At 35.9% G+C, this 27,216-nt stretch overlaps 1 protein-coding gene across 1 annotated transcript; it reads left to right on the top strand.

Moving 5' to 3' along the window:
- The first annotated feature begins 6,067 nt into the window (after nucleotides 1-6,067).
- LOC145675831 (uncharacterized) lies at nucleotides 6,068-26,661 on the top strand. The gene is made up of 2 exons (XM_081746573.1): nucleotides 6,068-6,665; nucleotides 24,859-26,661. Exons 1-2 carry the CDS (start codon nucleotides 6,319-6,321, stop codon nucleotides 25,760-25,762), a joined length of 1,251 nt encoding a protein of 416 aa, XP_081602699.1. The 5' UTR covers nucleotides 6,068-6,318; the 3' UTR covers nucleotides 25,763-26,661.
- Nucleotides 26,662-27,216: the final 555 nt, after the last annotated feature.

Genomic DNA, 27,216 nt, shown 5'->3' with positions numbered 1-27,216 from the left:
CTTTCGAGTTATACAAGCATATATTCATATATTGCGTGAAAACTAATTTGAAACACATTAAATATAACTCAGACACCTTTTCAGTTTAACAATTAGATTAATGTATTCAAGTAAAATAAACTTACAATTTCAAACGTTCATCGACTTGCAGATGCTTCGTTAATCCTCGGAAGCCGAATTGGGGTGTACATTTTGTACCACACACGTTGCATTTTGCATTTCCTTTTTGTATTTTTTCCTCAATTTTAGCCATTCTTTTTCTAGCTGAATATTTCTGGCCTTTATGTGTTTGCCACATAAAATCTCCTGTGGAAGTATTTCAGTTTTCCATTAGTTGGAGACTTGTACTGCTGGGGTCCAAAATGTACCCCTCTGGACTTCCATGTACTTTTTCCTGGAATGTGTTTATTTTTGTTTACAACAGATGGCTCTGATTTTTGTGACATCAGTAAGTAAGATGTTATTCACCAGTAGTGCAAATATTCGAGAACTTTATAAAATATTAATTTAAGTGGTTATTTCCTTTAGACATTTAGACTTTTGCCTCTTTTTGCTTCCTGGAGTTTAATTTTCTAGGTCCATGCATTTAGTCAATAAAACCTCTTGCTATCGTTCATGTCCCTTCTTTGGTTATTTGGCGTTCAATTTGAATTCAGAGAATTTAGATGCCTGTTTTTTTATAACTGTGTGGATAAATATGGCAATCAGATACTTTGAAGAGGACGAGATTCAAAAGGCATTAGAAGAAAACCGACGATCATGTTATCATTGAGAGTTCGGAAGAAGACGACAGTATAGGGAGTGAAGATGAAGTTCCGGACGAGTTTCGTATAAGTGTCAGTGATAATGATAATACAGGTGATACATTTGAATCTTGAGATGATACAGTATGGCACAGGAATCCTCCACATCTGTCGAGACATCCTAAGTCAAATATTTTAGTCAGGAAACCTGGTTTGACACAAATCTCTCAATCCATAATTCCTATGGAGGATAGTTTCAACCATGGGCGTCGTCAGAAACTTTCGCAGGGGGGTCAAGAACAAACGCTAATAATACACACACACGCACACACACACACACACACACATATATATATATATATATATATATATATATATGAAACATAATCACAATATTATAATTAGGAAGTCTTGCAAGTACATATACTACGTTGACTTTAAAAGAACTTTCCGAAGACAGAATCGTGTGCTCCCTCCTTAATATTTCATAATAATTCCTGTTTTTGACATCTCAAACATTGAAAGAATCATGGAGAGAGAGAGAGAGAGAGAGAGAGAGAGAGAGAATGCATGTTCGTGACTATGTTGCTAACGTACGTGCCTTTGGTGTGGGATATTCGAGTTAGATTCCCGGTAGAAGTTGAGTTCATGAAATTTGCATTGCATATATAGCTTTAGGTCCACATCCCACCCTCGGGGCTGTAAGTGACACTAAACTCAGAATAAACCAACTCAAAAAGGAAAAACTTTATAACAGTACTGTGTTCCTTGATGTTTATTTATCAGTCCTTTGCGAAGTCATGGAACAACGAGACTGCTCTCGGGATCTCGACAAGAAAATATTTTTTGTACATGCAAATCAGAACCTAATCATTTCACATAAATAGAAATTTAAAAAAAAATAACATATGCCAAAATGTATTTACGAAAAAATTTCGGTTTTGCTTACCAAACAGGAAAAGGGCAGATTTTGTAAGATGAAATCGTCGTCATCTTCGTGTTTTTAAAAAACTAAGCAACCAGGTAGAAATAATTCCTTGTCTTGTTTCATAAAGTTCACACAAAATGCACAAAATCTTTCTTTCTTCCGTAACCACTTTACAAAACGCAGAATAATCAAATTATATTTATATAAAAAAGCGAATACACAATATAAAGGAAAGTGCACATAAAATTAATCTATCTATCTATCTATCTATCTATCTATCTATATATATATATATATATATATATATATATATATATATATATATATATATATATTGGTCTAGGAATTAATTCGTGCGGGTGGACAAGAGATGGCGCAACGAACGGAGCGTCCCACAGTTCCGTGTATCCACACATGTGTTGCAAACCCCTGTCATCGCGTATCGTTCGTAGTATAGGGCAGTGGATTAAAGCGTCAACAACACCAGTTTGTAGTTAAGTGAACATGGCGCAATTTGTGCCTGATAAAGTGTTTTTGCGGGGTGTCCTGCTGCATTACTTTAACATGCAGAAAAGTGCGACTGAAAGTCATCGTATTTTGGTGGAAGTGTATGGTGACCATGCTCTAGCTGAGCGAACGTGTCAGAAGTGGTTTGCACAGTTTAGAAGTGGTGTTTTCGGCTTGGCAGACCAAGAGCGAGCTGGACAGCCAAAAAAATTTCAAGACGAATAATTGACAGCATTGCTCGAGCAGGATTCGTGTCAAACGCAGGAACAACTTGCAGCAGCATTAGGCGTTGATCAAACCCCAACAGTCTCCAAACGCTTGAAAGCCATGGGAATGATTCAAAAGATGTCACATTGGGTTCCACATGAACTGAAAGACAGAGACGTTGAAAGACGAAAAACCATTTGCGAATTGCTGCTTCAACGAGAGAGCAGAAAGGGGTTTCTGCATCGAATTATTACGGGTGATAAGAAGTGGATCCATTACGAGAACCCTAAACGAAAAAAGGCCTGGGTGAAACCAGGTGAACCAGGTCCATCACAACCAAAACGAGATATTCACTGTGCAAAGGTTATGCTGTGCATATGGTGGGATATGAAAGGTGTGGTGTACTATGAGCTGCTGCAACCGGGTGAAACTATGAATGGAGAACGTTATCGACGACAATTAATGCGTTTGAAGCAAGCTCTGGCCAAAACACGACCAGAATGGGAGAACAGACATGATAAACTTATTGTTCAACATGATAACGCTCGCCCACATGTCGCAAAACCGGTCAAAACCTATTTAGAAAATGTCGGATGGGAAGTTTTACCCCACCCGCCGTATTCACCAGACGTTGCTCCTTCGGACTACTACTTGTTCGATTCCATGAACAACGATTTGATTGGACAGCGGTTTACTTCTTCAGAAGATATCGAAACATGGGTCTCTGACTGGATCGCTTCCAAGGATGAGGACTTCTTTCGCCACGGAATCCGTACATTGCCTGACAGGTGGCCGAAAGTGGTGGCTAGCGATGAACAATATTTTTCTTAAGGTATTTATGTATTTTGTGTTTGTACTACAGCTTCAATGTGTGCGTACCAACCGCACGAATTAATTCCTAGACCAAATATATAAGCATTATTACGTGTCATATAGGTCTACTTCTTGAAAAAGAATTGCATACGCCTTGGTTCTTTCTCAAAAGCATCCAACACGTCTGATATGAATTGTGTTTTATTATTATTAATATAATCCCGATAGAGACTCATCATACACAATCCTGTCAATCTTTCTTCAGAGATAGTTGACCTTAACCACGTTTTCACACGTCTTAAGGTGCTAAAACTTCTCTCAACACTACATGTTGTAACGGGGAGGATAAAAATTACTTGTATTCCTTGCTTTATTGCCGGATAAAATGTGGCGTGATCCATCAGATCAGAAAGAGAGAGTTTCTCTAAACTGTCTGTATCTAGATTTCTGTGTTTCCATAAATCGTACCAACATCCAGCTTGAGGAAGGAAATTGCCAAATTCATAAATTTAATTTATTTCATCCATCATCTTCATGAATTGTTGTTTTGAGGTGTTTTTTTATTTCACGGGGATGCAGTGTGAAGAGTGAAAAGCCTGGACTGGATTCTTCCGAAAATTTATTATGGGCAACTTTTCGTAGACATAACATTCGAAAATAACTGAGCACGTTCTGTGTACACCCGATGCCATTCAGATTGTCCGTGTTGTCAATCAGATGCAAAACAATAATTTAATTTTTTAAACGGTGTCAGTATAAAAGACCCTTGCAATCCTCCATTTACAGGAGATCGAAAAAGAACACACTGCTTGTACAATTCCCCTCGCAACTTTCTAGAGTATGCTAGCCATGGAAATTCAACAAACCACTTATACAAAAAGGTGCGTTTTCGTGGCATATTATCTTGTTTAAAATCATATGTTTCGGTCGGGTGCCACGGCAACATCAATATTTCATATCGACCAGTGTCCGACAAACTTGTCTGCAAATTTAAGTCTAAATAATTGCCAATGTCTTTTGGGTCACAGGACGTCAACTCACCTAATAAAGTTGCATAAGGGGACATTTGGGGAGAAGGCACATAAGATATTAAATAAATTACAAACTGAGTGGAAAACACCCACCAAACTCTGAAAGATACCAGAGATCGAATACCACACACATTTATCATTTTCCGACACTCCCGAGCAACTTTGAAGTTTTTAAAACGAAAACCGCCTATATGAAACACCAGGAACACGGATTTCTAATAACTGCGCACAACCAAACTATGCAAAACTAAACCTATCTCTTCTTGGAAAGGGTCAATCTCCACCCTCCCCGCTAAAAATAGCATTGTACGTTTAAACCGCGGGGTCTCATACGAAAAAAGCTCAATTTCTTTCTGCACAGAACGCTACTAAGAACAAGGAAGACAATGGATCACAGCATTAGAATCATTGTCCCTGCTGCTCCATTTGCAGTTTTGTCTTCTTGACCCCTTCCCCTCTCTGTAATCCATCAAGATTCTTGGTTTAAAAGGAAGCGGTGTCACTCAGATTGACCTTGCTTCAGCCAGAGGGCAAACAGGTGCAGAGGAGTCGGTGACATTATTGCCTTCGCAAAGAGAATTCTTGGATTATTTTTAACATCAATATGTGTTAAATGCTCATACTTTTCCGATTGTTGCAAAGGTCAGACAAATGAGTCAGAGAAACACTTTTATTCTGCTTTACAAAGGAAACCACTGCTGAAGGATTAAAAGATGTGGCTTTTCATTTTCTATGGGAACGATTGAGGATAACTTGCTTGATTCTTTCAACGTTTGAGATTTTGAAAACAGGAATTATCGTGAAGTTCTACGGAGGGAACATACGATCCTGTCTCCGGAAACTCATCCTCAGTTCAATATATATACTTCAAGATCAAGGTAATATTAAATAGATTTCCAGGGGGTCGACCGACCCGTCCACCCTCCCTGACGACGCCCATGGTTTCAACCTTATGATGTCCGATGACATTACACATCTAGTAGTCCTTCATACTAACGAAGAAGGTACAAATATTTTTTAGAAGTGAAATAGTGATCATCCGGATACGAAGAAGACCTACCTCCCTACAGACGCAGTTGAGATAAAGGCATTCTTTGGACTGCTACTTTCATGTGGGGTTTTCCATGAAAATTCAGAAGACCTACATGATCTTTGGACGACAGATGAGGTTTACAGATGCAAGATTTACCTTGTAACAACGTCTAGGGATAGATTTCGGCTACTACTCTTGATCATCCATTTCGATGACAAAGTAACAAGAGACTAACGAAGAAAACAGCAAACTTGCAACAATGCTCGGAATTGTCGTAAGTGTTTTGAGCAAGGTCTTTACGTCACAATGGACGAACAGTTGGTTAACTTTCGTGGTAATTGTCCCTTCAGAGTGTATATGAAATGTAAACCAGGAAATCACGGCATCAAAGTTTGGGTAGCAGCAGATGTGGCTAACCATTACACATACAACTTCGAAGTTTAGCAAGGGAAAGTAGGTCACCAACATGAGAAAGACCAAGCTTGTCGTGTAGTGAACCAACTGGTAGAGCCATTGAATGGTACTGGTAGGGGTGTCACCACCGATAATTTTTTCACATGTGTTGAATTAGCCAAAGATCTTTCGTGAAATAATCTTACTTCGACTGGAACTGTAAGGAAAGACAAGAAAATTATCCCCCTTTACTATAACACTTTTAATCTTACACACAAAAGAGGGGTTTAAAATTTGCATTGTAGGTTTTAGGCTAGCAGTTCAAAATTTAGCCTTTTTTTTTCGTAAAAGAGCTTATTTATGAAGACCATCTAGCCTATTTTCTTCAGCGGTTGTTAGCAACACTGCAGATGATAACATAATTGGGGGAGAGTTTTCTGAATCCCCAAGATGGAGACGTGTTAGGAGTGGAGAAAGGGCGTTGATACGTGTTGTTTTGAAATAGTAATTTATCTGTATTTTAATAAAATGTTTATATGTTTGACTACAAGCATAAAGTTGCTTCTATAGAGTTTTGTAAGTTTATGTCATGGACACTGGCAGCATAAAATAAAATGGAATTATTAAGAACCGTTGAAAATTCTTACTAAATGTGAAATCATAATGGCTGGTGAGGTGTCTGTTAAGTCGGAAGTGAAGTGCGAAGAAGAAATTGATTGTGACGCTCCTCAGGAAGATGAAGTCCAAGGGAAAGGGTGGACATGCGAACTGACGACTGAGAACACAGAATTAATATTATCTACCAATGAAGGAGATCAGACAATGGAGAAGGATGTAGCTGTGTGTTCTTCGGATGTCAAATTAAACATTGATACCGTGAAATCAGAATTTCCTGCAGCAGATCCTGCACTTGAAAATAATATAGAAACGCTAAGAGAAATAGTGTTTGTAGACTGTAATGACTACATACAAGTACCAACAAAAAGTTTAAATTCGTTTGAGCGAGAAAGGTAACGTTAAATTTTATATATAACAATAATAGGTTCAGATTGATAATGCAGTTACACGGGTTCGGTAATTTCATAGTAAACAGGAATAAATCGAGGGAAATAGTTAGGTGTGGAAAATAATTCAAATGTATATTAGTAATCAGTAGTTAAGAACTGGCACGGTACACATAGACTAGCTGTTTACAGAAACACAAATGATCGGTACCACCCATACAAAATTATGTAGCTTGTATCTAGATGGAGTAATAATTACTTTATTATTGATTACACATTCCTTACTTATTCTTGTACATATTTACAAAATGGGTGCTCTACGATAGTTTCCTCTATATAAAGTCTTCTTCAAAAGAATAGATAGCGTGACTAAAGGTGGTCCTAGAATTTCCGAAATTCACACATGTAACGTGTTTTACTGGAACAAAAACGTTTGTGATTTTACCTACGATTTATCTGAAATAATCCAAGCCATTGTTTTGCGAAATAATCCAAAGATATTACCAGAACACAAAATAAAATATAGAGAATTCTAACCGAAAATGAGTGCATATTTATTATAAGGATCCATACATAAGTTCACTACATATTTCATTTCGTCTGTATAATCACACACATTGCACGAATTTATGCGTATGGTTAAGACTCGTCAAGGCATAACGATACATAAACATACAGAGTTCTGACATATGTATATATTCTGATTACATTAAAGTACTAGGTCACATCTATGGCCAAAGAAAAAAAATAGACACTTGTGATACTATCACTAATCATTTTTTTTTTACACTGATATATTCATTCGTGGAAAAAAATCAGTGCTGTAAGAGAGATTTTCAGTAACCTGTTGAATTCTCCTGTTTGTTCTGTCATTCAAATATATTGAGGAAGTTCAGTATATAATATGATACCCATAAATGTTGGTTTTCTTTCGTATAACAATGTGCGATCATGATTCCTGGGGATTTTACCGTTACGCCTGATATCGTATTGATGGACTGATGGTGTGTTAAGTAATTCAATGTTGTTTTTAATAAAAAGCTACACGCGAAATATTTATAGTGAGAGTAAAGGCAATATTTTAAGTTCCTTGAATATTTTCCTACTCGAGTCGCTTGTTTTGGACTCTGTAGTAGTATAACCCTTTTTTTGCATCACGAACCATAAATTACTTTTTTGGAAGCTTCTCGAGAAGATCATGCCATATGCTAGTAAACACTGAAAGAGTCCGAAATATAAGTCACGAAGGGTATCTAGATTCAAAACGTGTTTGATACATGTTGTTCTTTTGGGCCAGTGAAGATTTGTGTTCCCCAAGAAAGATTCTGATTTCCTTTGGATTTTCCATGTGCGAATCAAATGCTTTTACTTTGACGTATAGAACAACATTCAACGTAAGACCTTTATAAAGTTCTAAATGCACTGAATGAATTAAAGAAGAAAAAAAGAAGCTTAGCTTGAGGTAATTAATGTATGGATTATCCTCATAGCCTATTTAAACTAAAATATGAAATTCTGTATTTTAGAAAATATTTTCCATGAATAATGTGCTCGCCGTCTCGGTGATGCCGAGGGATGTTGTTACTCACACGTTTGATGGGTTTAAGGCTATAGATGCCGGTAGTACCAATAAATATGTAAATACATTCGTAGAACTGTTAGGTCTAGTTTTATTTCTTACCCTGGATTGTAACACTAGTATTCTTTCGTAAAATTTGGTATTCTAACAACAATAGTTTAGTTAGGTCATTTGTTGCTACTCTTCAAATAAGCATTTTGTAGAATGAACACAAGCAGTAGCGTGAAAATTCTTGTCAAATTTAAGGAGCTTATTGCTCGTAGTTCCGAAGAGTATGTAACGCTTACGGTTTCAAAAGTTGAATTCAAATTTCTGTACTACTAAACGTTTCAATATACAGTAAAGAAAGCTATATTTTCGAGGAAAAACACCCATCGTGAAAGAAGTGCTCGGGAAATTCCTGTAATTGAACGCTCAAACCATCAAAAGAGAATACTTCAACAAGATAATAATTTATTTGTAAATTAAGCTGGAAGATATTTAATTTTATTTAAAAAAAGTTTGAAATATTTACTTTATAAAATATGAATTATATCTTTGTTAATTATTTCCAATTACCTTTTGGGAAAGAACCATTTTGCAAAAAGTGTTCCTGAAGTTCCCTTAATTGAACGTCCAAAGTATCGGAAGTGAACTTCACAATAAAACCATTTATTTGACGTTGTATAATATTTACTTCATATAGGAGATTTTGAAATATTTATTTTATAAAACATGAATTATATCTTTGTTTTAAAGTAATATATTTGATATTCAAATCAAACGAACGTCACTGAGACTCCGGGTATGACTCGATCTACATTTGTTAGTTTGTCTGCCTATACTACATTTACACTACGGTATAGCTTTCCGTCTTTTAAGTTCAAATTTCTAGGGTACAAACATGAGATACCCTAAGTTCCTGTATAGATTTTGCCGGCTTATCAACTTAAAATTTCAAAATGGCGGCCATTTTATTTTCAAAATAAAATTATTCACGCTACGAAGCGCAATTTTCTTTCTTGTAAGTTAAAATTTTCGGAGCAGAAGCATGACACACTCTAAATTAGCTGTGTAAATTTTGGCGGCAATCCAAGTAAAATTTTCAAAATGGCTGTTTTTTTTTTTTTTTTTAATAAGAAGTATACACTCTACAGGGTGCAATGCGGGCTTTAAGTTAAAATTTTGGGGGTAGAAGCAGTATACACTCTAAATTTGCTTTAGGGATGTTTCCCTCGATCCAATTTAAAATTTCAAAATGGGCATTCTTTTCAGATCAGCAGTGAAGAGAAAATTGTTGCAAGTTGTGCCAATAACAGTCTTAAAATATAAATCACATTTTAACACTTTTACCCCAAAGACATTAAAATATTTCGAGAAAACCCAACTAAAACCGAAAATAGCCGAAAAAACACATGTAGGCCTTGGTGAGTTGGGCCTTTTTCTTATAAAGAAAAAACGGGATTATTCAAACTCTGTCGTCTGTACGCTATCGTCAATACCCTAACTTACAAGACGGGTAAAATATTCTTCACACGTTTCGTTGTTGATCTTCCAGTAGACGTAGATTCATTTTTGTGCTGGAACAGAACAAACACAAATTGCACACGAAAGTAACCGGGGCACTGCTGATTGCAACTAATCCCAGTAATGCATAAGAACAACAGTGATTTTTATATGTACAGGATGACGTGTATTTCGATGCACACCTTCCAAGGAGATATTCTACAATTACTTTCGAAAATTTTGACCTATATGATCCAGGGGTCACATTCAATAGTTTATATGTGATTTGTTTGAAATTTTCAGCTGAGGAGTGCGCGAAAAAGTTTTACCCTGATCCATTTCCATATATCGCACAACGACGACATTTTATGTGTATAATTCTGCATGCATACGTACGTCATGCGGAATGTATGGATCGTAATTCTTCACTGTTGCTGTATTATAGATCCGAACTTGAAGTAAGGTGTAGTGGCCTAAAATTCATTACTGCTCCTCAGGAAGCAGCGTAGCAAGATCGCAGAAGTACTTAAGCTAAGAAGTGACTGCATGGTTAGGGAAAGGTGGAACGTAGGTCGTGTAAGGTGAGGAGAAAACTGGAACTATGACGGATTTCGTACTCAGAGTAGTCATTTTGTCTGGACAACATTCAAAAACTGACAGGATGCATTCTTTTCCAGGAGACGAACACCTTTTTCAGCATGTTACGCTGTAGGATTTCTCAGAATCTCGCAGCGCAAGCAGCTGTGAGACATAGCATAATGGTGGTATCCTTTGCCTGGAAAGCAAGTAGTAATGCCCCGTGCTGATCCCAAATAGTGTGATCATCATTTTGTTAGCTCACAGTTAAACACTGATTTCCTTTGGTGATGATACGTCGACACCTTGTCATTCGTTTGACTCGGTTTTACCTGGTTTTCTTCACTCCCACTAGGTAAAGGCAGGGATGGTGTCTTCTAGAAAGTCACAAGTTCCTTCCCAAATCCTAGACCCCGATGTCACATCAGTCAATCCACATAAAAACCGATGTGACCCCGGAGATAGAGGTCCGAACCCTTCCTTGAGTCATTTCCTTGCATAAATACATAAATAAATAAATAGCAATCGAATACAAAATAATGATAAAAAAATATGACTATTGCCGTACCAATTGTTACAATCTGAACCTAATGTTATAAGCTTTCTACATAGGGAAAAATGTAAACCTTGGAAAGCCATCACAAACACAAGCCATCACTAACACTCTGTAGCACAAATAAAAGCTTGTGAAAAATAGAAACAAGGAATGGCGTGCTGACAGAAGCTGTCCGCCTCCTGGAGAACAGCGCAACGTTCACTGGTCGTATGTTGGCCAGACAAATACACGACCCTGGGTATAAAATGCGTACGCCATAGTTTGTGTTTTCTCTTTACCATACATCATGTTCATTCCACCTTTTCTCAACCATGCAGTCAGTAATGGATTTTGAACTACTAAACCTTACTTCACCTTTGGTCCTATAACACAGCAAAAGTGCAGAGTTACATGCTATATATTAGCACATGACTTACATAGATATGCAGAATTACACATGTAGAATTTCATCACTCTACGATATGCAGAAGCGCGTCAGGGTAAAACTTTCTCGCGGACCCCTCGTTAGTCGGCGAATTTCAAAGAAATCACATACATGCAAATTACTCATAAACAATTTATTTGCGAACCCCGGTTCATATAGGTGAAAGTGTTCGAAGTAAATGCAGAATATCCCGTTTCAAGCAATGCATCGAATTTCCAGTCACCCTGTATACACATTGTGACAAACCTGTTGCTGTAATTGTTCGAATAAAGGAAATAAGGTAGCATAACAATGATAAATAAATAGGTGACAGATTATATGAAACTCTTATACTATATACAAACAATTCATATCGTTTTGAATATGCACTGCAGATTCATCTACTGGACATAATATATGCAACTATAAACCATACTAATTGTGAATAAGCACAATAATCATAAGAAGTACCAAAACTGAACATATTCATTAAGAATCGATTTTATTTTAAAAAAGATAAGTCAAATAACTCAGAAGCCATTGTTATTTCATTAGGCCTTCCCAGGCCCTACATTTGCATTTAATTGGATACTAAATTTAATAAAATTTTACTTATTTATAGATAATGCAAACAATATTCAAAAGCTACTCGTGAATGTATAAAAGAATTTTAAAAAGGTACAAAAATAACAAGACTTTATGAGTGAATATATATGCAATAGTTCTTAAAATAAAATGACATATGTCTTGAGAGGCTCTGCATATGCGTACAAGTGTTAATTCTTTTCAGCCCTCATTAATAGTTTCGCAAACGTATCCCCAATAAGTTATTTAGCTGCTTGTAACCAGCGAAACATACACCTGATCACTAGGATCAACCTCTGGAATAGTGTGTCCAAAAAATCAAAGCTTCTTTTGAATTTGACAGTGTTCAGTAAATAACTGGTGTAAAAGTACGCGTATTGTCCTGCGGCTTAGCATGTCTGCAGTTTCCCAGTCTTACTTGTTAGTGAAATTAAATTTTACGATTTTCTGGAAACATTTATACAAAGAAACGGGACTTTAATTGGGATAATGTAAATAAAGATTACCTTCTTCAGAATAAGTCTGTAAGGACGAGAAAAATCATTTTCTAAAACTTTATATTAAATTTAAAATCCTCTATTTTCGGTGTTGTAAGGGTTTAAATGTTGATTGTTTTTCACACCGTATCATCTGATTTTTATTCTCGTCAAGCTTGTGATTAGAAATTATATAATGCATAAAGCCCGTAAAATGTGCATAGACATACTTAGTGAAAAGTGTCCAAAAACTCTTGTCCAATGAATATTGTAGTGTACTAACGTATGCATGGAACAGGTAATATGAATATGAATTACCCAAAAGAATGATTCTTTGATATACTTTCCTCCCAAAAGCAGAATACTGCATATAAGTAAAGCAGCACGCGAGGAACGAGTAAATTGCGTTATTTAGAAGAAAAATTATATAAAAGCATTCTTTCTTTGTCTGCAAAGATTTCTTAACAGTTGAAGAAAGCTTGATAGTAAGATTTCTAAACAAATTCATATGTTGTGTTTAAGACCTTTGGGTTTACAGGTGAACAACATTTCATGGCATCCGCATGAAAATAAAGTGCTCTTGAATCTTGTGGTATGCTGGCAAAATTGGAATGATTAATCCTCATGAGATAATTCATGATGGATATGTGTATATTATATTTTAATTTTATATCATATGGTAATTTTATATATGAACAAACCTACAGAAATTGCCCGTTTTGATCTTCTAAGGCCTAAATCACCTACACACTGGTTTTCAATAAAGATTTTGTATGGCAAATTTCACCTTCGTAACCAGCGTTGGGCAAAACGATGGTTTTTATTTAAAAACAACAACAACAAAAAACCCGTTTTTTTAAAACTCGGTTTTTTGGTTTAAACCAGGTATTTTTCGTTTAAATACTTTGCTCTATGAATTTATATCATATATGGACAGAAATAAGTTTGTTTCGCCTTGGGGTTATTATGAAATAACCGGCTTATACGTTGTACTAATCTTTACATACTATTTAATGTGTGAAGATTCATTTCAGAAAGACAAAACGATAAACAGTTGCACAAGTGAAACCATTATACAGAATTACATATGGACAATTTCAAAATACTGCAGAGTACTTAAGAACTAATTTAGTCCAAGTTAGTTCACTACGATTTTTATTATTCCAAGTTTAAATAATACAAAGCTACTTAATTTGCATATCAGTAAAAAAGGTGAATAAAGATACGAATTATTTTTGAGTTCACTTGGTTCTAACCCATTTATACATAAATAGATATCACAGATACTTCCGATATCAATAAACGCCCCTCGTGGGGTTTGTATTACCCCTTCCCCAAAAACGTGTGGCATTTTGATATATTTTATCAACAGTAAACATTATTAGAATGAAACAATATTTAGATTTTTTTCTTTGATTGCAATTGAATAACAGTAACATTAAACTATGATAAAATCACAAAAGAAACATTCATAAACTTATAAAAAAACAAGACTTGCTTTTGTAGTACTATACCTTTAAGTAATGGATGATAATTTAGGTTTGAATATAATACAAATAGTATACGGGAATGAAACGTGATAACCACAAGTGTATGTTCAAGGTTTTACGAACACTTACAACTTTACGAACATTTTTCGTTTTTTGGTTTAAAATAGTTTTGTTTTTAAACCAGCTGGTTTATACCACCTTGGTTTAAACGAGCTAACGCTGTCCCTAACATAATCCTCTTTCCAAATATCTTACTTTTGGCATACAATTAAAACCTCTTCTGTTACCCGCAACACCCTCATTCGAATAACAGTAACGTGAAAAAGAAACAAAAGTTTGGGTGAAAGCCAGGCCTAACTGCAGTGTAAAATTTCCTATTCCAATATTATTAGTAAACTACTGTCTCCATGCACAAATCACTGACGGTCTTGGCTCGTGTCGCTAGTTCGGGCGTCATTAAAATTGCTAAATAACGTTTCCCTTGGGTGCTGGCTCCCGAAGAACTCCCTAAGGAAACAGCTGATACCAATTCTGGTCCAGGCTCATACTCTGTTTGGGCGCTGATTGATAATATTGAGATATGACAAGTGATTTGGCATGAGCCTTACTTTTGCGTATGCACACGCATACATACACGCAAGTGGCAAGCCGTCTGCTCGCAGGAACTCACACACACATGAATGAAGACGATATTTACTTAGGTAAATTCCTATTTATTGAGTATGAATATGTGTGGGTACGGAACGGAATAATATATATATAACAACACACAAAATTCTCACTTAATAGAGCTAAATGCTCAAACAGAAGGAATTGCACTGAGGCAATCGAATAAACGAAATGAAGAATAAATTCTTAACACTGCATGGTAAATGTAGATATGCGCACGCTCTTCACGAACACTAGAAACGCAGCCCTCTTTAAAGATCGCTTGCACTAGAAATTGATTCTTCGCACTGAGATATGACTTTCACCGTGATAATGGCGAGGGAAATGGGGAAATACAATTGAATGAAGTATCTTGACTCCTGAAGGACGCTACATATCCAGAAGGTATTTGTTGGTCCTTTTGCTTCATATCCTATAGATTAACATCGCACCACGAAGTTCTTCATACTATCACTTCATACGTTGTCTTGCACTGTATCTCTCTACGACGAACTTTTTGCTAACCCTCCACTTACCACCAACTCTTATTGCTAACTTCCTGCTTCTACTCACGCTCGGGAACAACCCGTCCGCTTACTTAGCGTTGACAATGCATTATGTAAAATAATAAAGAAATGGTAAGGTTTTCTGCATTCATACACAATGCCAATGGGTTGATGTTATAATAAAGAACACTGGGAACATTTGATTTGATCCCGTGGGAAAGAAGCTTGGAAATAATAGTTGAAAAAACTGTGGCAGTCTTAACTAATAAATTCTTCCCATGGTTATAGATTTTTATGCACTACTGTTATAAGTAAAACGGTTCAGTGGAAAGAAGCGAACGATGGTAGTTGTGTGCTATGAGTCATTCCACCTACGACTCCTGCAGGATATGAACGCTTGTTCCCACGGCAGAAAGGATGACGTAATATGGGTGCGTGAGAACACGACAAACACAATATCATTCCCACACAATATCAACTTCGTATCCAATAATATTCCCAATCTTAATAAATGTTATTATAAAAAAGTATATGCGGAACAGTCATTGTGACGAAGACTATAAGTTGGAAACTATTTTAAGAATAGAAAAAAAATAAGTTTGCTGCGACGGAACACACTGGCCAGACGATAAGTGTTGCATTGAAAAACAACAAGTTTTTTCTTCTATCCTGAGAAACGATAACGACTGAATAACACCTGCATACGAAAGAAAGAATTGAAGTTCTCACCAAAAGGAAAAATAGCTGTTCGTGTCTATGAGTAAAATAATAATTTCGTTGCATGAGTAAAAGTTAAAAAGGAATACACTAGTCGTCCAAAAACATAATTTTGTGGCCGGGCAGACGGTCACAGTTTCCTGAGCGAATTGCAGATAATCTTTGCCAAGTTTCTGAACTGGAAATAAGATGCGGATTGTTCTTTTTCTCCCTCTTCAATGTGATATTTCTCAAAACATTGGTGCACTTGATAATTTTAACTGATAAGCTTATGTACAATGTTTGTTCTCTCTAAGAAGAGAAGCTCATGAGATGATAACTTTTGACGAACAGTTCTAATCCTCCTCGTTTCATTATGTTTTCCATTTGAATGAATGTAACTTTATGAAATCCCAGTTAAGGTAGGCACTCAACATATTAGATAATTTATGTCAAACAATTCAACTTCCTTTCTTTTACGTATAATTAATGTATAACATGTTTCTTTCATTTGTTTAATATTCAAAGTTTAGCATTTATCTTTTCACTCCCACGTTACTTTTAAAGAAACAAATTATCACTAAAGTTTTCCACAATGCATATGAAACTCGAGAGACATTGACAAACACTGCAGTAGCAGGTTGCCAAACCCTGCATAGACCTTTGAATTCTTCCAATAGCTTTACATCGGATTATCGCGAATTTAGATTTTATATGTTAAGCACAAACGTACGATAGCACATTTATTTCTGTGTGTTGTAAACTAATGACATCAGAGTGTGAGGAGCTGAAAATTATAAAAGCCATTAACAGTAATAACCTAAGGGAGACGAACAGACTAATGCAATCATAACTATCGTCGAATTCTGCAATCATAATATCAGATGGCCACCAAGAAGGTTATCAACATGGCGAAGGTGCTGGTTGGTGTGTAATTTCTTTCTCTCTACTATTGTCAGTTTCTTGTGGTGAGCTGCTACTCACAATTTTATTAGTTCAACGTCTGACCAACAGTGATGGCTCAGTATATAGTGTTTTTGCTCTCATATGAACTGATAGCCGGGTATTTATTAACAGATATTTGTTTCAAAGATCTGAAAAGAAAAAAACAGTGTTTTGCTTTATTTGTCTTCTGTTGGTGTCTTCATACAGTGTTGCAAACTTCGTTAGCAATGGTGAATCCAAAGGGTAAAAAGGTGGAAAAGTATGTGGAAAAGTCACTCGAAAATAGATGTGATTCTCTGGAGAAAACAATTAGTAAATTAGAAGAAACTGTCTCAATGGCACTAGAATCTCCTAAATCATCAGCAAGTGTACAGGGCAGTGGACTGCAGAGCGACGAAGACAAGAAGGATGCGGACTTGGTGTCTGTATTAAGTGAGATACAAAAGGTTAAAACTGAAATCACGATACTGCGCAAAGATATTGACAGCATAATGTCGTCCGTTGCTTCGAATCAGGACCAAATTGATGAATTTGAGAAAAATATAGTCGCCGTAACTGTCTCCTTACCCATGGGCAACCGGAGACTCCTAATGAAGATTCGACCACTATTATCTTAGATGCTTTCAAAAACAAATTGAATGTTGAATTAGACGTCGCAGTAATAGATCGGTGTCATAGGGTGGGAACTCCCCGTAGAGTAAATGCTGCTACAGTGGTGAAAGAAGTTCATCGACCTCTCATAGTGAAATTTATCTCCTATCGCTACAGGGACCTTGTATGGAAAATCAAGAAAAAAACTAAAGGGGTCGAAAATACTTGTTACGGAGTCCCTCACCAAGAATAGACAGAAGCTGCTTAGGTGTGCGAAGGAAAAGTTTGGGATACGGATTTGTTGGACTTCCGATGGACGAATTGTAATTTTATGTGGACGGCAGAAATACACAATTAGCAATGCAAATGAACTTTCGATGATTCAGATGGGGGAAGAACAATCTTAAACAGTGTGGAGTGCATATAAGTATCTTAGTAGACTTTAAGGACAAAGTTTGAGCCTAGCTTTTTCAAAAAAAAAAAAAAAAAAAAAAAAAAAACAGACGATAGTAGTGAGGAGGACAGAGGGTGTAGTATAAATTGCGTTTAATGAAGTGGGAAGATGGATGTACTGTGCGTCAATGTTTGTTTGTGTCTTTGTCAGTGTGTGTTCTTTGGTGTTTATGTATAATCTTTTATGTGAGTTTGGCGTGGGAGACCCGGGTTCGATTCCCGGCGAGAGCTCCTGTGGTTCGGATTCCACGTAAATCAGTAGGTCCACGTCTCATATAGCCTCGCTGCTGAAAGGGACGCTAAACTAAAATCAACTCAACTCAACTCTTTTATGTGAGTTTCTGAATACCTCAATGTTTTTATCCATTAGTGTGTTAGGTTCTCAGTGTGAACTAGATATAGTGCTAACACTATTATTTTCAAATGTTATTCGCAAAGTTTATAATAGCCTCGTAAGAGTTTGTGCTTACGTCTAACGTGAAGTTTGAAGTGTTACTGATGATAAGTTATAAAGTCCGCAATGTCCCGAGATTGGTAAGTGTTGATGTTCTGTTTACTCAATTAGTCTCTCTCTCTCCCTCTCTCTCTCTCTTTCTTTCCTTTTTACATCGTGATTTCTAAGTAGTATGATACATGATGATATCGATATTTAGTTAGGAACACTGTTTCCCGAATGGCTGTCAAGGTTGGGTGATTGACCTAGAAGAATACCCTCGAAAGACAATGGCTGTACCGTAAACCCACACGCTCTGAGCCTCTCTCTTCAACTGTAGGGGGTGGTTGGTAAACATCCACAAGCTATGCACATTTGTCATCTGAATGCTCAGTCTCTTTTGAAAAAAAAATAGACGAATTCAAAGCTACTTTTAACTCCTTAAACATGCATGCCATCTTAATATCGGAAACCTGGATGAAACCATCGTTGAGTAACACTTTGATCGAACTCCCAAATTATCAACTTTTGAGAGTTGATCACACGGTTTAGGGAGCAAGAGGAGTAAGTGCGTATCTACGAAACGACCTAAAAGTGAAAGTGGTGAGTCAATCGCCTAATATTTATACATGCGACAGTGAATTTCTTATTTTAAAAGTGAATTTAAATTACCTAAAGCAAAATTTGACAACTACCTAAACGAGATATCTAAATATATTCCCGTATACCAACATATCATGGTTTGTGGGGATACGAACTATGATTTACTTTCCATGAAAGATGAGTGTAAAAAGTAGAAAGAATCCCTTCTCTCACTCAACTTTTCACTGTGTACGTTGAAGGCAATGCACCATACAATCAATAGTGAAAGCCTCTTAGATCATATTATAACTGCAGTCATGGGCAATTTCCTGCCCCCGGTTTTTCACGTCATGATTTAATACACGCTAGCTATTCACTAAAAGTTACTAAATATAGACCTAAAATTTCCAATTTTAGAAATTTAAAACATAAATGATGAAGCATTAGATAAGGACGCAGCGCAAATACACTGGAATGACATCCTAATTATACTTTCCACTGTAGGCATGCTAGAATTATTTAATAGCTTTATTCACACTCTCCTCAATAAACATACACCTAAAAAACTAAAAGATTTAAAAAACCTGCTAACCCATGGATCACACCAGACATTTTGCAGCTCATGAAAGAACGGAACTTGGCATGTCAGATATTTAAACGGTCCAAGAAAATTAATCCTAGTGGTTCTGCCAATACTTTTGAAGAATATAGAATCCTCAGAAATAAATGTACACAAAAAGTTCGGACGGCTAAAATTAGATTTGCGGCTGATCTATGCACTCAAAGCAATAACCCCAAATATCTTTGGAATAAGTTACGCATGTTCGGTATAACAAACCGTCAGACTGACGTACAATCTATACACATTCCGCTTAACGAACTAAACGATCACTTTGCTCAGGTCCCAACTATAGACGATGTTACAAAAGAATCTACTATGAAAAACATACGCGAAAACCATTCACGAAAAATTTAAATTTAAAACGGTTTCTGTCCCAGAAATAGAGGTAGCTCTGAAAAAAATTACATCCAATTCAATAGGGACTGATGACCTATACCTTAAGAAGATGATGAGATATATTCTGTTCCCTTTAATAGACATATGTAATTCCTCTCTACTTTTGGGTTGATTTCCTAGCCTGTGGACATTTTCTCTCATTCATCCCCTCAAGAAAATAGCACAACCAATAACGGCGAACGATTATAGACCAATAAACGTGACGCCGTGTATTTCGAAAGTTTTGGAGCATATTGTATTAAATCAAATATCTGATTTTATAACTTTCCATTATCTCTTATGTCCATATCAGTCTGGCTTTAAAAAAAAAACACCCCACACAAAGGGCTCTCATAAAAATTACAGATGACATTAGAGAAAGCTTAGGCAAAAGAAAAAAAAACTCATAATACTTTTACTTGTAGATTTCACTAAAGCATTCCAGTCGGTCGATCACGAAATTCTTTTAACAAAACTTAAATCGCTCTTTCATTTCACAGATACATCAGTTAAATGGTTTCGTTCGTACATTCAGAATAGTTATCAGCGTGTTTCTGTTCTGGACTATTAAAGTTCATGGGCAACAGTGCACTGTGGAGTTAGTCAAGAGAGGGTCTTAGCACCGATCCTGTTCTCTATGTACATAAATGAGTTGTCTAAACAAATTCTCCACCTTAAATATCACTTATATGCAGATGATGTTCAAGTATATACTTCGGCAGATCTTTGAGACATAAATGACACTATCTCACTCATAAATTTAGACCTGGAACGCATAAGTCTTTGGGCCCAATCTAATAATTTATATCTAAATCCCAATAAATCTAAATGTATCATAAGTGGTTCCAGAAATATTCTCTCCAGATTGCAGAGCACCGAACTTCCTAAAATTACATTAAATGGCACACACATAGCTTTTGATGAAAAAGTGAAAAATCTTGGCCTCACACTTGATCAGAATCTTCTATGGGCGGATCATATAAATCATGTTTGCAAAAAGGCGTTTGGTGCACTGCACTCTCTATAACGTTTGAAAAATATGTTGCATTATCCAATTAAGGCATCTATAGTACAAAGCCTGGTAGTATCACATATTGATTATTGCATTGGAGGTTCTGGCAACGTAAATAAAGAAGCGCTAAAAAGTGACAGAGGGTTCAGAATGCATGCGTTCGCTTTCTTTTACTCTTAATCGTTCTGATCACTTGACGCCATTTTTTAATGAATTGGGCTGGTTAGATATCCAAGCTCGCTACATATACCAATCAATGACAATTTTATTTAAAGTTTTGATATTTGGTGTGCCTATATATCTTTACAATAAACTACAGTATGTTAGAGATTGCCACAATTGTGATACTCGCTCTAGCAGATCAATACTGCTGTCGATACCTCGTCATAATACGAATCAAATGGCTAATTCATTCAGAATCTCTGATATTAGAAAATGGACCAGACTTCCACCAGATTTAGTGAATTCACCCACAATTGCCACATTCAAAAAAAAAAAAAAAATTGAAGCAATATCTGATAGCCTTAGCCAATGTACACCAATCTCGGGAATTTTTTTTTTCACAAAGCTGAGCAGTAGCATCCAAATGTAAAAAAACTTGAGGTTTGTGTCTAAATACTAGGTTTGTGGGAAGGTGTGGGGGAGGGGGGGAATGTAAGGTAGTATACTTTTAACAATACATATATCTTTGTGTGTATTCTGTATGCATAGTTTTCTTGTTTTTATGATAAATAGTATGAGGGTATGGCGGATGAGGGGGTATGTAAGAGAGCATATTCGAGTGTAGGGATATATATAGTGATGGGTAAATTCCAGGGAAGATAGTTTTCGGGAATATTCCCTGGGAAGATTCTCAAAATGGGAATTTATCAGGGAATTTATGTTCAGTCAGAAAGAAACTTGTATTCTATTACTATATTGTGATTTCAAAGTTGAATTAATTTTTATATCACAGCATATTATTTCTGTTGTTCACAGAGGATTCTTTAAAATCTATATATTGTGAACGGTATATGGTACTTTATTAACACTTTATTATATTTAGAGAGTACGCATAAATGTATATTTATTTACAATATGTTCTGTCAGTTAAATATGTGTTAAAAATATATAGTAAATTATATAGTAACAGTTTAAATTTATATATAAGTGGATTTGCTCAATTTGACTCTATTAGTGATATTATAAACATATTATGTCATCAACCAATTAGATTGGGTAAATGCTAGAAGATACATGTCTCACCAATTTATCAACATGTGCACATACATATTTATGTTCACAAAATTTGCAAGATACTTACCTATCTTTTTATATTTTAGCACGTAACATTGCCATACACGACCTTTCATTCTACCTATTTCTCGAAATTCCACACGTTAATTCACATGTCAAAGTCCGAGTACTTCTTCAGAAGTTCGAGTCAGAGAGGGGAGACAGACCGACGTCTGTCTACTAATGGTGGTTCAGGGTTTATTAATAGTACTTCATTTCTATTTCTACATAATTCTAAATTACTTTAAAAAATGGTTCCATTTCATCATTTGTAAATTAGTACTTTGCTAATTTTGGCTGTTCTTTAGCATGGGGACCAGCTTTTGCTCCTCCTTTTTTCCGATATTCTATTCCGATGCGGTTGTTTTATGGTTTCACACATTAAATTACGTTACCAACATTAATTTCATACAATGGTGCAGAGCGAGCGTTTGCGAATGAAGGCGGGTTAGAGTCCCGCATGGCACGTTGTTTTCTATCTTCGTTACCAACAATTCACTTTCTTTTCTCACATAAATCACTTCCGCTTAGTTTTCCGCTTTGTATAAATCTCCTACTGCCCTAAAAAAATGTGTTCGATACTTTCTTGACTACTTGAACATCACTATCAGTTCATTTCTTCCGTAAATCATCCTACATTTTGCTAGTTTTGTTCCCCCAACTCTAAACAATTACTTAATTTTTTAGTGCAAATGCAAATGGAACTTAAAAACTCATATTATTAGTTATATAAAGTACCGTCAAATAATTTTAAATTTTTAACCTCCAAATTCTTTAAAACCTAGAAGTAAATCATAATATATTAAAATAATGTAATTAGTTATGTTTTTCTTATAATTTGGAAGATAAAGTAAAGAAATGGAAATAAATTTCTTTCCGGAATTTATAGGCCAGGAAGAAAACCCGGGAATATTCCCATTTTTATATTCCTTCCCGCCGGGAATATTCCCACTGCCCATCACTAGGTATATATGTGTATATGTACATATGCATTAATGTAGCAATTGTAATTTTTATGGATTCGACGTCAATGGTAGTACGTATATCTTGTATACATTTGAGTTGGTTGAGTGTAAGAAAAGGCAAACATAGCCTTAACTCTCTCGCTAAATAAATAAATATTTGATATAAATACATGGAGAGTTAAAATGAATTTATAACTCGCCTTTTAATAAATGGCTTTATTTGAGAGGAGTTTTTTAGATATGTATCACACCCAACCACGTAAATATATATCAATAGACGTAAAGATTGTAATGTGGATTAAAATTAAAAGATCAAATCATTTGGTCGATATGAAAATCACTAGTAGGGATCGGTATACTGCTTGAAATTACGTATTTTGTACAAAATTTAGAAGTTGTCTTACCCTTCCTTTGTTTATTTATCTTTATAATAACTGGTTTTGCTAGCTGTGAAGTTCCCAGAATTATTGAGTTTTGTGCACAAAAATAATGATATGATACATAAACATTTTCAGTGACATCGTATCTCGATTTACATCTATAATAAAGTTATGTGCATTCCATAGTGTAAAATACCTTCCATGATATGAACTTGAATTACGTTTGTTGTACAGAATGTCCACAAACTTTCGGGTCCAAATCATAGAGATGACAGTGGGGTGCAATATACGTATTTTGAGATAGAAAACCAATAGTCCAAAACTGCTTGTACAAGAATCAGGCCATGTCGAAGTTACAGCAATCTGTAGTAACAAGTACGAAATTTCAATAACATTTTTCTTTCTTCTGTCGATATGACCTGCTTTATTGCGTATAATACTACATATGAGTATGTAAGTTTAGTACAAACCATTTACTGCTGCACTGCAGGTACCTAAAACTCACTCTAACCGCACAAATTGACCATCACCAATCTCGATCACATACCAACGTCATATTTTGTCTTATTCACTCAAATATCCCAGTCGTCTCTTGCACATTACGTAGGCTGCAGTTAGGGCTCGTTCTAGCAAGTTCTCAAATTCTACGTGCGATTCTACGGAAGACTGTATATCCTCAAAGAAAAAAATCGGGATGGTTGAAATCCTGGTAGCGCATTGGCCACGCGATGGCCATTTTTCAAGCCAACGACTAGGGAAGGTTGTACCTCAATAATGGGGAACACCCCCATCCAAGTGGGCAGTTGCGCCGTCATGTTGTAGCTGCATTCTCATGCGGACATCTAGAATTAGTTCTGGCACTACATCACTAAGGAAGGAAAGTCCTTGAAAGTTAGTAAAATCCACAGAAGACTTGCTTGCAAGAATCCTAGCCGCTGCCTGCTTCATTATACAAGAGACATTAGAGTTATTTGAGCGAGCGAGGCAAAATTTCCTTCGAACTTGTGCGTGAATCGAGATTGGTGGTCGTCATTTCGTACATTTTCTGTGAGGTTTGGTTTCGTACAGTGCAGCATTAGTATGTTTATATAAAAGTTTACACACTCAGGTGTTGTATTCTGCATAACAAAGCAGGTTACATCGACATGATAAACATATTTCTTGTTCAAATGTGTAATTTGTTCGCACAGATTGGTAAAACTTCAAGACAGCGTGGCACATAAATTAACAGTTTTCGTTCTACGGTTTCCTATGTCGAAATTCGTATGTTGGACGAGTCTATCACGTGTTTAATTCTAATCTAAAAGGTTATAGACAACCTATGTATAAATATATGTATACTTTTAGAATATAAACAAAGGACGTTCCGTATTTCTAAAAGATTTCATATAATAGTAGAATGATAGACGTCAATTCATGAAATATTACTTGTTAGTGCCTGGGTAATCATTATATTTAAGATGCACTAGTTTTGTTGCTGTGTGTTACAGGTTACCATTTGAATATCTTTGCTGTTTCCTGCTAATTACCTCTTTTTGCATTTCTTTGTTATGGAATGTGTTACAGGTGCCATACACATACTCTTCCCAGAAAAGTAAATACGTTTGTTACACGAAAGGAAACTGTTTCTCATTCAGATGATAAATCTTGTAATTTCCACCACTTTCACAAAGGAATTACTCGAACTGACACGCTAATACATAAAAGTGAGACATATCAAGACGGTGACAAGGGATATATTGGAAACTCGACTTCGGCAAGAAACATGTTAACATATTCTGTTGGCAAACCATATACATGTGAAGTATGTGGAAAAGCATTTAGTCGAAATTCAGATTTGGTAACACACAAGTTAATACATACAGGCGAAAAACCTCATAAATGCAATGAATGTAAAAAAATATTTAGGACAAGTTCACATTTGGCAACACACATGCTAATACATACAGGTGCAAAACCTCATGCTTGCGCTGATTGTGGAAAGCAATATAGACAAAAAAAGGATTTGTCAATACACATGTTAAGACATAAAGGTGAGAAACCTCACATTTGCCAAGAATGTGGAGGAAGTTTCATACGACGTTCAAATTTAGCTACTCATATTTTAATACATACAGGTGCAAAACCTCATAGCTGCGGAGAGTGTGGGAAGAGATTTAGGCAACGTTCAGATGTGGTAAAACATAAATTGATACATACAGGTGCAAGGCCTCATATATGCCAAGACTGTGGAAAGAGGTTTAACCAACGCTCACATTTGGTAACGCATATGTTAATGCATACAGGTGAAAAACCACATAAATGCGAAGAATGTGGCAGAGAATTTAGACAACGTACAAATTTGGCAAAACATAAGTTAATACATGCAGGTGCAAAACCTCATATATGTCAAGAATGTGGAAGAGGATTTAGACAACGTTCAAATTTAGCAAAACATATGTCAATACATATGCGTGAAAAATCTAACTGATGCGAAGAATGTGAAGTAAGATTTTAGCGAGATTGAAATTTGAAAAGCCACGTGTTAACACTTATGTAAAAAACCTCATGCAAGTCAACAATGTAGAAAAAGGATTAGTCAGATTTCCGGTATCACAAAAACATGTTAGAATATGCAGGTGAAAAACTCATACCAGCCAGGGGTGTAGAAAGGGATTTATTCCAATTTCATATTTGATAACACTCATAATTATACGTTTAGATACAAACGCTCACACGTGCCGAGGGTGTTTCAAAAGATTTAGGTGAGTTTCAGATTTTTCAAAGACATGCTAACACATACAATTAAAAATCCTCACACGTGAGAGGTATGCGGAAAAGTATTTACTCGAAATTCGACGTTCCAAACACGCATTTTCGAGAAATATCTTACCTACTAAATACGTGGAAAAAGGTTTGGTCAAGTTCGCATCAGGAGACACAAAGGTTAGTGCAAAGACGTGAAAAACTATAGACAATCCAAGACAGAGAAAAGAAAATTTAGTCGAGGTGCATAATTGGCAACATGTTTTTTTACACATTTGAAGAACGTCACACGTGCCAAAATCTTTGTGCTCCAAATCAGGTTTCGGAAGACATGTTAGTATATAGAATTAATGAACCTTATATCTAGCAAAAATTTGGAAAAAAATCTACTAAGAGCACAGATTTCGGAAGATGCATAGCAATATACAAACGAAAAACCTCAAACTTATTAAGAGTGTGAAAATAATACTGGCGGAAAACGTCACACATAGTGTAGAGAACGAGTACATCGTGAGTTTACTATACACTTTAAAGACTATATGAATAATAGCTTAATTCACTTTTGTCACTCAAAAACTGGGGTGGACTAGGCCCTCCGGCCACGGGCTATATCCACCACTGGCTGAAATGCTGCAATTTTCAAGAATAATGTCAAATAACATCCATGATTTCGGGAAGATCATTGCTTTTACTCATCTTGGATGTAAAGCATAATTTGTTGAGAAATCGCCACGTTTATACTAAGCCTTTTACTTCTTCACCGCGGGAGCCCTGTGGTGTTTCACTGATTTACTAATTAATTTACTTCGGCGACTTTACTTGCTGAAACAAAAAAGTTATAACAGTTAGGATCTGGATGTTCGTGAAATTTGCTCTTTGGGCACACACAATCACTTCAGAGGCCTGAAAAACAATAGGAATTTCATTATTAATATGAAAATTTGTATTTGTACATATAGAAATATGTTTTTCTAAACTACGGTTTCATTTTTCTACCTAGTACCTACCCTCCTTCTGGATTGGACTACGACATTTTCAGCAGCTCGTAAATTCTCTCTCTCTCGATATATATATATATATATATATATATATATATATATATATGGAGAGACAGAGAGATACGTAGCATATAGTATTAGACGAAGGTATTACTTGTAGCATACGCAAAAGTAATTCAAT

The sequence above is a fragment of the Thermobia domestica genome, chromosome 18, assembly GCF_964235325.1.
Source record: "Thermobia domestica chromosome 18, izTheDome1.hap1.1, whole genome shotgun sequence".
NCBI lineage: Eukaryota > Metazoa > Arthropoda > Insecta > Zygentoma > Lepismatidae > Thermobia > Thermobia domestica.
Note: the sequence above shows the minus strand (reverse complement) of the source record. Positions and strands in the feature narration are given on the sequence as shown.

Bases quoted from the DNA above. Each gene is read 5' to 3' on its own strand.
- LOC145675831 (XM_081746573.1), top strand. From the start codon at position 6,319: ATGGCTGGTGAGGTGTCTGTTAAGTCGGAAGTGAAGTGCGAAGAAGAA. The intron at 6,666-24,858 runs GTAACGTTAAAT...AATGTGTTACAG, and splicing joins AATTCGTTTGAGCGAGAAAG to GTGCCATACACATACTCTTC.